The following is a 17,168-nucleotide window of genomic DNA, read 5'->3' on the forward strand; positions in this document are numbered from 1 at the left end:
AGCCAATAACATAACAGAATTATTACATTTAGCCAATGAAGTAGGAAACAGATATTTTAAGTTCTGAGTTTGATATTGGTGATCCACAGCAGTGATTTTCCTAAGGGAGATTGCGAAAACAACGAATGACCAAGTTGTTGGAAGAATGTATTTTATATTTCTGAACAACATACTTTAGCATTTTTATTTTACTTCATAATGTCAATAACCTTTTCAGTTACATGTTGTACTTATAATGCAGATAACTTTGGTCCAGATGAAGTGAATGAAACTGCAAAAGAAACTTGTCTGAACTGGTTCTTCAAGATTGCCTCAATCAGGGAACTCATTTCCAGATTGTATCCTTACACAAATTAATTTCTGTGTGGGTCAGGATGGATAAAATGTAAAATACAACCAAATACAAGTAGGAGCTTACTTACTAGCAAGCCACTTGCAGCCCTTTTAATTAAGAAGACAGGGAATGAAGAATGAATTGATGATTTATAATCCTTTCAAGGGGATTTTTTTATTTTACTAATAAATTGAGAAGTTCCCATACAAAGTAATTAAATTTTCCAATCATCCTTGATTACCTAGGAATCTCCTGGAACGCAGAGAAGCCTATGGCTTTGTGACTTCTCCCATCTCTTTACCACAAAGAACCAGCCCCCCGATTAGGGGTGAGTGGAATCCTAAAGGTCAAGTGGTGGGGGTTGGGGGGGGGGAAGAGAGAGAGAGAGAGAGAGACTGGAAAATGGGAGTTGGGCGTGTGGTAGTGGGTGAAAGGGGAATGGGGGCTTGAGGTGTGGGGGTGATGCTGGATAATAGGGTTTGGGAATTGGGATTTATATAGAGATAGAGAGGCAGCAGAATAGGGGTTCTGGAGGTAAGGAGAATAGAGAATGGAATGGTGCTTGGGCAAAGAGGAGAGGAAAACCGGAGAAAGAGGTGATCAAACCTCCAGCGTTATCTCCTATCAGTTTGGGTGACCCTTAATATAATGCACAATATTTTGTCTGTAATTTCTGCCACTAATGCTGCAACATTTGTGTATTGCTGTTTAATTTATTTACCTTATTCGATAAGGATTTATAAACCCTTGCACGGTCAACTATTTGAATTATGTCCAACTATTGTTACTCCTTGTGAAGCTATATTTCAAGCTACCAGTTCTGTGCTTGCATAAAGGGAAACATGTATTTTCCTTGAGTTAACTTAGCTATGTGGAGGTGGCCATATTAAAATGTAACACATTCCTTTCTAAAACGTAAGTATGGTGGAATTCTATTCTCATTTTATGAATTTTTAAAAACATTTTTAATAATCTAAACCACAAGTGAATCTAATTTTGTATAAGACTAATTAAACTTGTCAAACTGATGTGATTGAAAATATGTACTGAGATTTTTCAATTAATTCAGTTTGAATGTTAATACAAGATGAAGGTGAACACATCCTTATTAGGTGATGTGATCTCCAGTTTTAATTTTTTTTTTAAAGTGGTATCTCTGAGACTCTTCCTCGGTTGACCGCTATGATAAGAGGCATTGGTGATCCATTGGTCGCTATCTATGCGAGAGCGTATCTTTGCAGGGTAGGCTACGGTATTCTTTCCAACATTCAGATTATATAAGTGTCGTTTCCTGGTTAACTGATAAATGTACCTCACAACTCTTTCATAGTAAATAAAAGTTCTACATTATTCTCCTGTTTTTTTCCCCTTTTTCCAACAGGTTGGAATGGAAGTCGCACCACATTTGAAAGACAACTTGAATAAGAATTTTTTTGATTTCCTCTCCACATTTAAACAAGTATGAAATTCGTTTAGTCTTTATTTAGGAAATGATTCTTTTTTTTTCCATTTGCATCTCAGCTCTGTACAAAATGTGTTATGATCACAAATCTGTGAGACCTCTTGCCAATTCAATCACTGACTCTTAAATCGTAGTAAATCACAATATAACCCAGTTTACATTTTCTTGATAGCTGTACAAGTGTGCGTTTTTAAAAGGTATGGTGAAATTCTAAAATTAGACTTTTCCCATCGCAGCACATAATCATCGTATCCTGATCAGACAAAACATTGTACAACTTTGTACGTACAATGGCTTAACTCAATATATATTAAATTTTGTGTCCGCATGCACTTGTTAACATTTTCCATGCCTACACTTGGAATGGAAGCTACCTCTGTAATTCTTATCCGTCTATAATTATACCCTCCTCCCACCTCTCCAAGTGGAGATGCTGCAGTTCCACCTGTGGCAGGACAACCTAATTAGGATAAGTCAAGGTAATATAGTTTTTGTTCTACATGTGAGCATAGGAATTTATAATGGTAACAAAAATAAGAATGTATGACTTTTAAAAATGGTAACTATTTGTGCAGGCTGGTCCAATTATCTTCTAGCCCTACTTCACTGGGGCTTTAATGCCCTGTGCGCAAAGCCACAGGAGATCTGTGTGTGTATTTTCTGAATAGAAGTTGGTTTGAAAACGTTTCAAAAGAAATCATAGACTGTATTGCTATGGGATGTTGAGCACAATTTAAAACCCAAAGAGACCTGCTAACCTTAATATCCTTTATGATGTACTAGTTTTGTAATCAGATCATACTTGTTCCTTTTATATATAGATTTGGCCTGATTTTGACAAGTAAAATCACTAGATGTTTTTGACTTTTTAAACATGTTATACTTCAACTTTATTGCAGTCTTTGCACTGCACTTAAAATGCTAAAAGCATTTCAGAAGCAGCATTACCTGAGAATTGTGACTACATTTCCTGGTGACTGCATTGTGGAATAGGGCAGCTGACCTGTGCACAAAGCTTTGCTTACTGGCCTCTTAGCTGCCATAATCCTGAATGAATGGATACGGTTGCCAATATAGTCTACTCTCAATCTGAGCAGGGTAGCCATTATCCTGCAGGATGTCTTTGATACGCCCAGTCTACCTCAGATTACCCTGGAAGGGTAAGGTATCTCAAAAATTTGAGCAACAGGTGAAGCTAGCTGTTTCACACTGCTACTATGCAATAGTAGCACAAGTGGTATTCACCACTAACAGGAGCTGTCATTAAGCCAAAAAAGACGTGCTGCCTATCACATAAATGAGTAAGGTGGTATATGAATTTCAGTGCCAGTGTGATGCTGGGTATGTCGGCCGTATGTCCCAAAGACTGGCAGTTCGTATCAAACAGCATGTCCCAGCTACTGTTCACAATGGGCAGGGTACAGACCGTACCCAATATATTAATACACAGGGCCCTGTTTTTTGCAGACAGAAAGAACATTTTCATACATTGCGCCTGTTTCAGCTAAACAAAATAAATGACAGCCATTCGCTGACTCATTCCTCAGGACAGTGCTTTGATCAATCAGGGTCTAGCTGCCTGGTTTAAATTTCAAACAATGCTTGGCAGTTAACTATCAGTCACCATCAGTGGTGCATTCTCCATGGCAATGCCACTTGCCAATCAATTGGCACTCTCTTCACAAACAGTATAAATTGTTATTTTCCCCTTATATTGGTATTCTTGCAAGTGTCCTGATGACTGCAAGATGAAAAATTTAGACATGTCTCTTTTTTCCCCACAATACTCGAGTTATGTACCACTGAATAACTATTTACATCATTTTTTATAAAATTTTTCAAAAGCAAACTTGGTACTGGCAGCAAGTGGAATCTGAAGAGATCAACTTGTGGAGATATTCTTGCTGTTACAGATACCGGAACCAGCTACATTACATAAGAACAGGAATAGGCCATTCAACCTCTTGAGCCTGTTCTGCCATTCAGTTAAATCATGGTTGATCTATACCTCGACTTCATCCTTTCCCTATCCTTCGTTACCGTTATGTAAGAAATTTCTGTCAATTGTACTTTTAAAACTTGTTTGTTTTTTATGCACTAAACCTGTGGCACCTTTTCAGGGCTGCTTCGGTGGCTCCCCAGAGTAAGAGAAGGAAGAAGGGTTTTGTACTTATCAGTGCTTTTGGGCAAATTGTGCTTTCAGAGAGGCCATGTATTCTGAGTCAGTTCTGTGACCAGTGCATTATCTCTTTGCAGTCTTCAATGCAGTCATTCACACTTTCTTTCTAAAGCCTGTGATGTTTGGCTCCCTCTGCTTGGTTCTGTTCTCACCCAGCAATTGGAGCCAGAACACACACATCGTAGCTTCTCTTCCAAAGTCTATAATGTTACCCTGCACTTCACCACGCCCACCCAAGAATCCACCATTGTCACCTTCATCTTTGTGCTGCTCCTTCACTACATGAAGTTAGTTTCCAAGTGTAGGCTGATGACACCTGCCTCTCTTGGTGACCCTCTTGGTCTCTTCATTGTGCCTTTGCTGTCTCTCTGCTTGTTTGACATTGTTGTTTTTGTTGGCTCATTGTGTTTTTTCCCCCTTTCTATGTTGTGCCCTGTGGAACTATCTTCACTGGGTCTTTTGCCTGATTTGCTCATGTGCAGCACTAGGTATAGTTTTTCCCTGGCAGCATGTTTACTAGGTCCCGTTCTCTTTGCTACCCTCGAGATTCTGACCTTTTTGGAGGCAATTGTCCTGTTTAAAATGAAACAAAAGAGTACCGTTTGTATTCATGTGATCACTACCCCAGTCCCTGGTCTTTTATGGATAGAGATCATAATGTGCATGACTTCAGTTTAGGCCTAGTGGTCCCTACCCATTAATCCCTGCATTTTTCAGTGCTTGACGAACTTTATGTTAGCACTTGATATCTTCCCTCCACTCCTTTCCCAAATGGCAATGCAGTTATATATTGTAAGATATAACGTAATTAGGCTAGAGAAGGAAGCGGTGGGGGGGGTAATTGTACTAATTAGAGACAAAATAATGGCAGTGAAAAAAGACTTAATTAAATATTAGGGTAGGAAAAGAATCCATGTGGATTGTGAGAAAGGATAAGAAGGGATTGATCACACTAATAGGGTTATTCTATAGACCATCTAATAGAGGAAAGGGAGTGGAGGAAAAAATACCTAAACAAGATGAAGAAATGGGTACAATGATTATGGGGGACTTCAACTACTCTAAATAAATGGGAAAAAGGTCATAAGAGAGGAAAAGAGAATTTTTAGTATGGTCAGGACTCCTTTCTTACCCAGTATGTTAGGAGCCTGACAAGAGAAGAATCACTACTGGATCTCGTAATGGAGTATGAATCAGAGCAAATAAGAGAAATAAGCATAGGGGAATAAGTGGACAATAGTGATCACATCATAATGAGGTTGAAAATAACGATTAAGAAAGATAAGTACAATAAAAACCAAAGTAATGGCTTGGCTTGGGGTGGGGTGGGGGGGGGTGGGTGTGTGGGGAACCTAATTATATGGAGATGTGAATGGAACCAAGAAAGTTAAGATAGAAATTACTTTTGCCTGAGAGAGTAAGAAACATTTACAAAGGTGACTGTGTGTTCAGTAGAAATATGAAAAACAAAAGTAATGAAGCACCTTGGATGAATAAAGAGATGAGAGTAAAATTAAAGAAAAATGCATGCACTAATTACATGGACAATAATGGAATATGAAGAGGTTAGGAAAGTAAAAAAAAATTGGGATATCAAAGAGGAATTCTGAGAAAATTATCAAGGAGTTTAAAAAGAAATAGTCAAGTATTGTACAGACATACAGAACAAGGAAAAGCACAATAGCGACAGGGCCATTAATAAATGAACAAGATAAACTCATGGGTAATACCTAGCACAAAGGGAGTTGGTTGTGGTTGTTAAAGGTCAATCGTCTCAGCTCCAGGACTTCACTACAGGAGTTCCTAAAGATGGTGTCCTAGGCCCAACCATCTTCAGCTGCTTCATCAATGACCTTCTTTCCATCATAAGGTCAGAAGTGGGGATGTTCGCTGATTGCGCGATGTTCAGGGCAATTCTCCACTTCTCAGACACTGAAGCAGTCCATGTCCAAATTCAGCAAGACCTGGACAATATTCAGGCTTGGGCTGACATGGCAAGTAACGTTTGTGCCACACAAGTGCCAGGCAATGACCATCTCCAACAAAAGAGAATCTAACCAATGCCCCTTGACATCCAATGGCATTACCATTGCTGAATCCCCCACTATCAACACCCAGGGGTTACCATTGACCAGACACTGAACTGGATTAACCATATAAATACTGTGGCTACTGGAACAGGTCAGAGGCTGGGAATTCTGCGGCAAGTAACTCACCACCTGACTCCCCAGAGCCTGTCCACCTACAAGGCACAAGTCGGGAGTGTGATGGAATACTCCCCACTTGCCTGGATTAGTGCAGCTCGAACAACACTCGAGCTTGACACCATCCAGGACAAAGCAGCCCGCTTGATTGGCACCCCTTCCACAAACATTCACTCCCTCCACCACCAACACACAGTAGCAGTAGTGTGTACCATCTACAAGATGCACTGCAGGAACTCACCAAGGCCCCTTAAACAGCACCTTCCAAACCCACGACCTCTACCATTTAGAAGGACAAGGGCAGCAGATTGATGGGAACACCACCACCTGGAAGTTCCCCTCCAAGCCACTTACCAAGCTGACTTGGAAATATATCGCTGTTCCTTCACTGTCGCTGGGTCAAAATCCTAGAACTTCCTCCCTAAAAGCATTGTAGGTGTACCACATGGACACCAGTTGTTCAAGAAGGCAGCTCACCACCAACTTCTCAAGGGCAACTAGGGACGGGCAATAAATGCTGGCCTAGCCAGCAACACCCACATCGTATGAATTAATAAAAAAAAAGACACCGAAGTGGTATAGATATTAAATAGTTACTTTGCCTCCATATGTACAAGGAAGACTAATAGGGTGGACTTAACTTAATTAGTAGGCAAAACATTGAAGATATACCGGGAGGGTGAGGGGATAAATCATAAACGAATGAAACTTTGGAAAGAATTAAATCCATGATCCAGATGGATTGCATCCATAGGGGAAGAAATAAGAGCAGCACACTATCCTTTAAGTTTGATTTGTTTATCAGTTGTTTCCCCTTTTCTATCCTCGTGTCATATCTTTGTTGATCACTTCTTCCACCATGTTTATTTTGGCAGACAGCGAATATAATTCCAATATTTAAAAAGGGAAATAGAACAAGTCCGGGGAACTACAGACCAGTTACCTTAATGTCAGTAGCAGGAAAAATAATGGAATCTTTACTCAACGACCTCAAAGAATAGCATCTAGAAATGGAAAATATGGAGCATAGTGAACACGCACCTCTAAAGACAACGCCATGTCTGACCAACTCTATTGAATTAGCTGAAGTAACAAAAAGTAGACAAGGGTAATATAGTAGTTGGAATGTATTTGGAATTTCAAAAGCCTTCAGTAAGGTACCACAGAGTAGATTCATATTATAATCGGAACTTGTGGAATTGGGGCAGGTAGCAAAGTGGATAGCAAACTAGCTACAAAATGGAAAACGAATGTAGGGGTTAGTGATAGTTAGTTAGTTAGACTGGCAAAAGGCGGAAAAGGTTGTTCCCCAAGTTTCGGTGTTGGCACCAGAGTTATTCATTATTTACATAAACTATTTGGAATTTAGGCTTTGGAATTGGGAATACAATTTCGATATTTGTGAGCAACAAGAAGTTGGAAAGTGTAACTAATCCTGCGGAAGACTGCGACCAAATACGTTGTGGCATTAATAAATTTGCATCAGTGAGCGTGTAATTGGGAAATGAATTTCAATATGGATCATTGTGAGGTAGTGCATTTTGGTAAGAATAATAGCACATAACTCATTGGAAAATAAGAATCTAAATGGAGTAGATGGGCAAAGGGATCTAGGGTTCCATATGCACAAATCACTTAAAGTAGTGATGCAGTTTAATAAAGCCAGTTTTTTGTAAATAAAGCACTGGGGTTATTTCTAGGTAGGTAAAATTGAAAAATAGAGAAGTAATGTTAAAATGATGTCGAACCTTGGTTAGACCATGGTTAGAATGCTTTGAACAGTTCTGGCCTCATTTTAAAAAATTTGAGGCACCAGAGAAGGTGTAAAGATTCACAAGGATTGAACCAGAATTGGGAGGTTGCACCTATCCTGAAAGATTGAATATGCTAGGGCTCTTTTCTGTAGATAAGAGAAGACCTGAAGGGTGACCTGATCGTGCCCTTTAAGGTTATGAAAGGGATTGATAAGCTAGACATGGAGATGTTTCCATTTGTGGACAAGACCAAAATTAGGGGCCATAAATATAAGATAGACACTAATAAATCCAGTAGGAAATTCCGGGGACCTTCTTTACCCAGAGTGTGGTTAGAATGTGGAACTTGGTGCCACCAGGCATACTTGAGGCAAATAGCATGATTGTGTTTAAGGGGAAGCTAGATAAGAACATGAGAGAGAAAGGAATAGAAGGATGTACTGATAGGGTTTGATGAAGAGGGGTGGGTGAAGGCATGTATGGAGCATAAGCACTGGCATTGTCTAGCGAGGCCGAAGGGTCTGTTTTTGTGCTGTACATTCTATGTAATTACAATGCTTGTCCACACTTGGTATTGCAAACCTGTCAAACAAAAACAACATTTTTAATTACAGCTCTCAGTCTGATGTTCGAACTTAAGTTTTAGTTTACCTTTCCCTGCTTTGCTCTGGACAAAACTCTCTGGGCATCTTGTTCTCTTGTAGGCTTTGGAGAAGTTATGTGGTGGTTGTATTAGAATTTTTGAGGCATGGGGTTTCTTGGGTAGTTATTCTCTCATCTGGAATGGTGGGGAGGTGTTTGCTTCTTTGGATGTTGGGAACACAGGTTGGGTTGGTCATGATGATGGTTGTTGATCCACACAGTGTTCTTGTTTGGTGTTGTTACATCTGCGTCATATGTGCGTGAACTCATGAAGAAGATGGAGGTTTTTACTTTTAAAAAGCCACCATGGAATATGGACAATTTACCTTGATAAGTTGGACACTGTGGGGGGGGGTCAGGTGACCTTTTATGCTTTCTGTATAGAAAGGGACTGACTCATGTCCTGAACATGTTTCTGGGGAATCATTAAAATGTAAATTAGTCAGCCATCACATCCATCCTTGTGACACACTGCCTTTCTCCACCATTGGAAAGCAAGAACATTCATTACCCAATTGAATGATGCTTGACTGTCAGCCAAACAGCTTTCCCCTCCTCTTCCATCACCACCCCCAGTCCCCTCCATTTTCAGCAATTTTATATCTGGTGAAGAGAAATTTTCAAAGAAAATGACAAAGAAAACAACCTTTTTTAATGTCCCTACGATTTTTCTCAAGAGTTGCACGCAGCTTAGTCCTAGCGATTGATCTTCAATTTCCAGAGACTCTAGGCCAATCCTGGAGGGTTGGCAACCCTAGCCTGGAGCCAGCCGAGACAACAAACTAGACTGTGAATTCTTTTTAACTTTTTATGGATTCTAATTTGGCCAACCTATCCTTCCCTACTCTGTAATCTGTGTGTGTGTGAACTTCGAGTGTGTGCGGAAGTTGGTGCATATTATTATTTTACTTAGATTGGTTTAAGTACAATAAAGCTAACCTTTCTTTGTTAAACTCAAGAAAACATGTCCTATTGGTTCTTTTATGATCACAGAGTGTGTAAACAGTGAAACACTTACTGAATTGGAAAGTATCTCCTTTTCAAACAAAAAAACACCTGTTGCGGTCAAAGGAGGAGAGGGCAAAGAGGGGAGCCATTCAACCCCTCCTCACCTGGTTGTAACAGACATGAAAGCTTATCTTTTTAATTCCACTGCCTGTCATATCTCTATATGCATTATTTTCTAGTAATATATCTGTCTCTTCTAAATTGATTTTACATCGTTGGCCTTCTGGGACAGAGTGCAGCACATTCTCTCACTCTCTTTATGTGAAGAAACTTTTCCTGGCATTACTTACAGCAAGGTTTATCTTCAGTTTTAAGATTGCATTCCCTTGTTCTGGATTCTGCCGCTGGAGGGAGAGTCATTCCTGATCAACTTGGCCATCCATGAAGCTCTGTGGGCCATCAGCAACAGCAGAATTGTACTCCAACACAATCTGTAACCTCATGACCCGGCATATCCTCCACTCTACCATTACCATCAAGCCAGGGGATCAACCCCGGTTCAATGAAGAGTGCAGGAGGGCATGCCAGGAGCAGCACCAAGCATACCTAAAAAATGAGGTGTCAACCTGGTGAAGCTGTAACACAGGACTACTTGCATGTCAAACAGCATAAGCAGCAGGTGATAGAGCGAAGTGGCCCCACAAACAACAGATCAGATCTAAACTCTGCAGTCCTGCCATATCCAGTCGTGAATGGTCATAGAGTTATACAGCACAGAAACAGGCCTATCGTGTCCGAGCTGGCCATCAAGCACCTATTGCGATTGTTGGAGGCCAGTTATCTCAGTTCCAGGACATCACTGCAGGAGTTCCTCAGGATAGTGTCCTCAGCCCAACCATCTTCAGCTGCTTCATCAATGATCTTCCTTCCATCGTAAGGTCAGAAGTGGGGATGTTCGCTGATGAATAGTGCTGAACATCGTGCAATTGCAACTCTTCAGATACTGAAGCAGTCCATGTCCAAATGCAGCAAGACCTGGACAATATCTAGGCTTGGGCTGACAAGTGGCAAGTAACATTCACACCACACAAGTGTCAGGCAATGACCACCTCCAACAAGAGAGAATCTAACCATTGCCCCTTGAAGTTCAATGGCATTACCATCACTGAATCCCCTTATCAATGTCCTGGGGGTTACCATTGACCAGAAACTAAACTGGACTAGCCATATAAATACTGTGGCTACAAGAGCAGGTCCGAGGCTAGGAATCCTGTGGTGAGTAACTCATCTTCTGACACCGCAAAGCCTGTCCACCATCTACAAGGCACAAGTCAGGAGTGTGATGGAATACTCTCCACTTGCCCGGATGAGTGCAACTCCCCCAAAACTCAAGAAGCTTGACACCGTCCAGGACAAAGCAGCCTTCTTGATTGGCACCATATCTACAAACATTCCCTCCACCACCGATGCACAGTAGCAGCAATGTGTACCATCTACAAGATGCACTGCAGCAATTCACCAAGGTTCCTTCGACAACACTTTCCAAACACATGATCAGCACCATCATGAAGGAGAAGAGCAGCAGATAGATGGAAACACCACCACCTGGAAGTACCCCTCCCAAGTCACTCACCATCCTGACTTGGAAATATATTGCCGTTCCTTCACTGTCACTGGGTCAAAATCCTGGAACTCCCTCCCTAACAGCTCTGTAGGATGTACCTACACCATATGGACTGCAGCGGCTCAAGATGGCAGTTCACCACCACCTTATCAAGGGGAACTAGGGATGGGCAATAAATGCTGGCCCAGCCAGTGACGCCCACAACCTGTGAATAAATGAAAAAAAAACCTTTATCAGCTTCTCTTGTTATTGTTAATGGACTATTGTTTAATCTCCTCTGCCTTAAGTGGATATATTCCATGTTTTACCTTGCCTTTCACCATAGCTGTGTAGTTACCCCAGGTATTATCCAGCTGGATCATCTTTAAGGCCAGTATATTCTTCCCAAAGTAGGGCACCCAAAACTGAACACTTATTGAAAATGCAACCTGACTAGTGTTCCCTATAAATGCAGGAATATGCCTTTGCTTTTTTTTCATTCTTGTGAAGCCCAACATCCCATTAGCCTTTTTGATTAACTAGTTCACCTGAAATTTTAATTGACATGACTAAATCTTTTAGTTCATCTGTCTTCGAGTGCTTCCCAATTTATTTTATATTCCCATCTGCCATTTTTTTCATCCACAGTGCATGCCCTCACACTATAAGTGATTCCATCATTCTGCCTGCTTGATTTATTTGTACTTTCCAAGTTTCTGTACAGTCCACAATTCACAATATATTTTTGGAACCCTGCTGCATTTCCAGACCCCAGGCCAAATTGTTTCAGCACCCATCACTGGGGTACACTGCTTAACATTGCAAACCAAAATACCCTAACCCTGTCTGTTACATCATCAGAACCCCCTCAACATAGCTATAATGTTCTGTAATGTTATCACTGTTTTGAACTATGTCTCTGTTGGAGCTTGTAAAACCTGGTCTGTGGGTGGAGTTGGAGTTCATGTTAAAGTGGTTGCTGGTATTGGCATCATGGACTTTGGACATGGGGTAGTAGTACAGCTATCTTGTTTTACTGGAGTGAGTTGGAGCAATTCATGTGGGCTCTTGTTTTGATCCCACCTTTTTATCTGTGTAAGGGGCCATCTTCTGTTTAAGTACTGCTGTTTATTAATCTCTCACCAATCGTTCTTTTAAAGTATTTATTATAATGTTTGTGGTTCTCGGCATGTTCTAGGTGCTCAAATATGAGCTGTTAGGAAAATCTGGGCATTTTGAATACACAGTCCAGGTATACTTATGGTCTTGTTAATGAACAAAGTCAGCAAATTATAATTCCTTGGTAACCATTGTTTTATTCAATGCAGATTCATGGCGAAACAGTTCAGAACCAGCTGGCTGTGCAGCGGGTAGAAATTCCAGTATACCTTACACTGTACACTCCTGCTATAGACTGGATTCTTCAATGTATTGCGTACAGAGCACCTGAGGTTCATTTTAATTTTCTTTACTTGAAAATGCTGTTAGAATTTTTTTTTTAATTTAAGAGTATGTTAAACGTTTTGCTGTTTATGCTGTGAAACCAGGTTGTACTTCACACTGCAAACCTGGGATTCCTTTTATGCTGCCCTGTTGGTGAACCTTTGTTCTTGCTGTGACTTGCTATGAAGGCTGCTACACAGGTACTCAAAGTACACGGCTCTAGAAGTGAGCAGCTTGTTTTTCCCTTGTCTGAATAAAACTCTTAAACCTACTGTCAAACAATCCAAATTATGTCTATATTGTAAGCTTATTGACTTTAGAGCCAATGGGATTTTCTCATTTCTAATGGTTACATGGTTATTTAGCAGCAACATTCTTTCCACCAAAAACTTAATATAGGAATAGACAGTATAAAAGTTGACCCATGCTACTACCTCATATTTTTCTATAGTGAATAAAAAAATCCATTAGCAGCTTATGAATACAATAATTTTAATATGGGCCAAAGCTCTCTCCATCATTTTCATTAGAGAATATTCCTGGAAATCTGTAAGAGAATTCCACCTTTCCATATCCTCCAAATCTTGATAAGCAGATTTAGAGTCTTGCTGGAATTCCAGGCATTTGGATGTTGTGGTGTTCAGCTCTAGTGAATTTGAGTGTTCCTTAACTTTGCGTTTGTAATACATTCTCATTTCTTGCCCACCCCCAGCTCTTTGCTTCCAGTTATTTTCTGCCCTTTTCCAAATCTGCCCCTCCTAAATGCTTGATTGAGAAGGTAACCATCTCTTTTACTCTTACTGATGCTAATCCAAAACTAACCACAAGGTAATCTGCAGCAGCAGCCTAGGACCAGCAGTGCCTCCCTTTTTTTTTGGCCATAGCATCTGACTGACAGTTTTCAATGATGGAATATTTCCCAAGTGAGAACCTGTGGTTTGTTATTGGATGAAAAACATGACATTAGACAAAAGTGCAAGTCTGGTAAACCTAATGAGGTGCAGCTTAACGCATTGTCAGACTATTAAGTGGTATTTTGTTATTTTGGATAGTGTTACATGGAGTCCTTAGATGTTAGACTCTTAGAAACAGACTGTTTATGATCCGCATGTGCTTCCTTCCACTCCCTTTCTGTTGGCATATCCTTGTAGTCCATTTTCCCTCATGCTTACCCAGCTTCTCCTTAAAAGCATCTATGCTATTTGTCTTGTGGTTGCACATTCCATATACTTGCCACCCTTTGAAGAAGTTTCCTTCTGAATTTCTTACTGGGTTTATTAGCGACTTTCTTATTTATGGCCTGTAATTTTGAACTCCCCCACAAGGCAAGACGTTTCCTGTACATTTACCCTCTCGAATGCTTTTGTAATCATGAAGTGTTGTCTAACAAGGTTCAATACGGGTTTCACAAAGCTCTGCTTTTTAAACTATCCCTCTAGAAATGAACTGCTGTGCTTGATTTGTTTGATATATGCCTTTATTAACCTGCATCGCTAGTCTTACTAATTTGTGTGTCTGCATACTTGGTTCTTCTAGCTGCTGCATTCCATTTAGACTCTTAATAACCAAGCAGTATGTGGCCTCCTTATCCTTTTGTACTAAAATGCACACTCACCTATGTTGAAATTCATCTTTAAATTATGATCTCATTCTGCAAGTTTATTAATGTCTCCTTATCTTCTGTCGCAATCTTCCTCAGTGTTAACTAGGACATCCCCACCCCTCAATTTGATGTCAATGGTAAATTTTGAAATTGTAATGCCGATTCCCGAGCCCAAGTTATCAGTGTAAATTATGAAAAACAATGGTCCCGGTACTGATCCACTTCGAACACAGTTGTCCAGCCTTTAACCCTGACTCTCTCTTCTGTACTCAGCTTGCTTGATTTTGCTACATGTACCCTGACTCCACATACTCTGACCTGCGTCATAAAGCTACTATGCAGTCCCTTAAAAGCATTTTGAAAATCCAAATATATTGCACGTCTACTACAGTATCTTTGTCAACTCTTTCTTAAAGGACTTCATAAGGCTGGTCAAGCATGACCTTCCCTTTTGAAATCTATGCTGACTACTCCTTATATTTTTGGTTTCTAGGTGCTTTACTGTTTTATATTTTTGAGTACTTATGACATTATTTTTTCCTAGCACCAATGTTAAGCTAACTGGTTTATAGTTACCTGGGCTTGTTCTATCTTCTTAAACATGCACTTCAATCAGGTACATAGTGTGGCCAGCTTGTGCTTAAACCAGTGATGACATTGTCAGTTGTTTTCAATATCTTGTGGTGTTGAAGTGCAAAATGAGCAAACTTGGTAAATAAAAAAAAAATAGTTTGTGCCTCTAGAACGTTTAATCTTTTTCAGTAGATAATTAAGGTGTTTTACAAAGTTGTGCAACAAGTAGAGGTGATTTAATAAACTGCTGAATTAGAAACATTAAAAATAACGAATTGAATTATTTAGTCACCTACCATACCTTATACAGAAATAAGCTGCTTAAAAATTGAAAATGTTATGGCTGTTTACAGGCTTTACTTACAGAAATGATGGACAGGTGCAAGAAACTTGCAAACAAGTAAGTAATCTAGAATTTCTCTCTACATGTCTCATGTCATGGCGTACAAAATATATGTATATAAATACACAAGACCGTGTATACCTCCTTACTTGTGTGTTTTGATCTTTTTTCCACAATTTCTAATAGTGCTTTGCTGTTGAACTCAGTAATGTCAGCATTCAGACCGGAATTCATTGCAACAAGATCTATGGATTTCATTGGCATGATAAAGGACTGTGAGGAATCTGGTTTTCCAAAGGTAGATAATACATAACATCAAAAAGGAGTGACACATTTTGTGATGTATATCCATATTCCAGAACTTGTCATCCTACATGTCGGACGTTAAACAGAGACTCTGACTGTTATGTGGCATGATGTGAGGCAGAGCAAGGAGTTTTTCCAAATCTTGGCCAATTTGCATCCCTCGGGCACCATCATGAAAGCAGATTAAATTATTAATCTCATTGGTTGCCAAGCTGCCTTCATATCAGTTATCACTTTGAAAATAATTTGTGCGAAACTATTTGAAATGTTACTCATATATGATAAGTTACATAAATGTGAATTTCTTTCTTTTCAGTGACATAAATACTTGGTGGGTTGTGGGCCTTGACTTGAGAGGACTGTGGTCTAATTTTAATTAGATGATTAATACTAAAAGGTCCCCTCACTAAAGCATCACAAAACAAATTATCTGATCATTAGCACGTTATTGTTAGTGGGACCTTGCTGTGACGGCTCTTAGCTTCTTGCCTTACACTAGTGACTACACCTCAAAAGAATTTTATTTGCTGTAAAGTGCTTCAAGACTTCCTGAGGTTTTGAAAGGTATTATATACACGTCTTTCTATCTTTAGTACATTTATAGTCCTAGTTTTGTGTTGCAATACAGTATGATAGTATTTTATGGCAATTTACTGTGATCCTACTGCTTTTTGATCCCTTTGTACTGTAGCATCTTCTTTTCCAATCCCTGGGGTTGAACTTGGTTTTGGCTGATCCTCCTGAGAATGACAGGCTGCAGATTCTCAATGAAGCCTGGAAGGTTATTACTAAACTAAAGAATCCCCAGGTCAGTTGTGCATGCGTTTAGATAAGAAAACTCATATTTGTTAATTGCTCAGATCAGATGAGTTTTGTAAACCTACTGAAGGCACATGAGCGCTTCAGACGTATCTGTTGGGAAATGTGAAATTTGAATTAACTTGGATCTGTGTAAATATATATGCTTGGTTATAGGTGACATGCATTTCTGTTTTTGTAGAATCTGGAAGACAAAGTGTGGCGCTGCCTATAATTATCATTCCTATACATTCTGCAGTTTGAGTTAAAATTCATGCAGCATGACTGATGATCTTGAAATAACATGTTGATATTTGCCTTGCCCATTATTGTCAATGTTGTACTGCTGCTTTCTGAGGCCTTTCTACTGGAGTGGCAGAAGTTGCAGGTTGCCAGAATTTGATAAAAGAAAAGGAAATATTTTCAAGCTGGCATCAGCAAACTTCATTCTAGCTAAATTAATATAAAGTTCATGCCTCTTTTCACCCAAGTACATTAAATTACCTAACCTGTTAGAGAGCTCAATATAGATTTCTTACTTTCTGCTATAAAGCACAAAACTAAGCATGTGCTAAGTGGTTTTTGCTTTATACTTAGTTAGTTAGAAGGCTCTAACCTTTTAAATCAGACTAATCTGAATCATCTGCTTTGTATTGTTGATTGGATGGCGATGGGAGTATGTGCTGTTTCTATTGATTAGTTGTGGTTAATTGGAAATTGTAGTTATGAACAACATTCAAGCACTTGCATTAGTACCGTACCTTTAATGTAGTAAAATGTGCCAAAGTGCTTCACGAGTGTTGTCAAACAAAATTATATAGTGAGCCACACATAGAGACATGGGGACAGTTGACCAAAAGCTTGACCAAAGAGGTAGGGTTTAAAGAGCATCTTAAAGAGGGAGGGGAGGGCGTTCCAGAGCTTGGGACCAAGGCAATTAAAGACACAATTGCCAGTGTTAGTGATGAAAATCAAC

At 39.7% G+C, this 17,168-nt stretch overlaps 1 protein-coding gene across 2 annotated transcripts in view; it reads left to right on the top strand.

Annotated features, from left to right (window-relative positions):
* vps35l (VPS35 endosomal protein sorting factor like) overlaps positions 1–17,168 on the top strand; it is a 162,466-nt gene that overhangs the window by 48,044 nt on the left and 97,254 nt on the right. For both annotated transcript variants that reach the window (XM_078559173.1, XM_078559174.1), the window contains exons 10-17: positions 242–338; positions 1,202–1,249; positions 1,483–1,576; positions 1,716–1,793; positions 12,455–12,577; positions 15,099–15,145; positions 15,275–15,386; positions 16,086–16,202. In XM_078559173.1, the coding sequence (XP_078415299.1) occupies positions 242–338; positions 1,202–1,249; positions 1,483–1,576; positions 1,716–1,793; positions 12,455–12,577; positions 15,099–15,145; positions 15,275–15,386; positions 16,086–16,202 (716 nt within the window). The remainder of the gene's footprint in view (positions 1–241; positions 339–1,201; positions 1,250–1,482; positions 1,577–1,715; positions 1,794–12,454; positions 12,578–15,098; positions 15,146–15,274; positions 15,387–16,085; positions 16,203–17,168) is intronic.

Source organism: Cetorhinus maximus, chromosome 15 (genome assembly GCF_964194155.1).
Source record: "Cetorhinus maximus chromosome 15, sCetMax3.hap1.1, whole genome shotgun sequence".
NCBI classification, from domain to species: domain Eukaryota; kingdom Metazoa; phylum Chordata; class Chondrichthyes; order Lamniformes; family Cetorhinidae; genus Cetorhinus; species Cetorhinus maximus.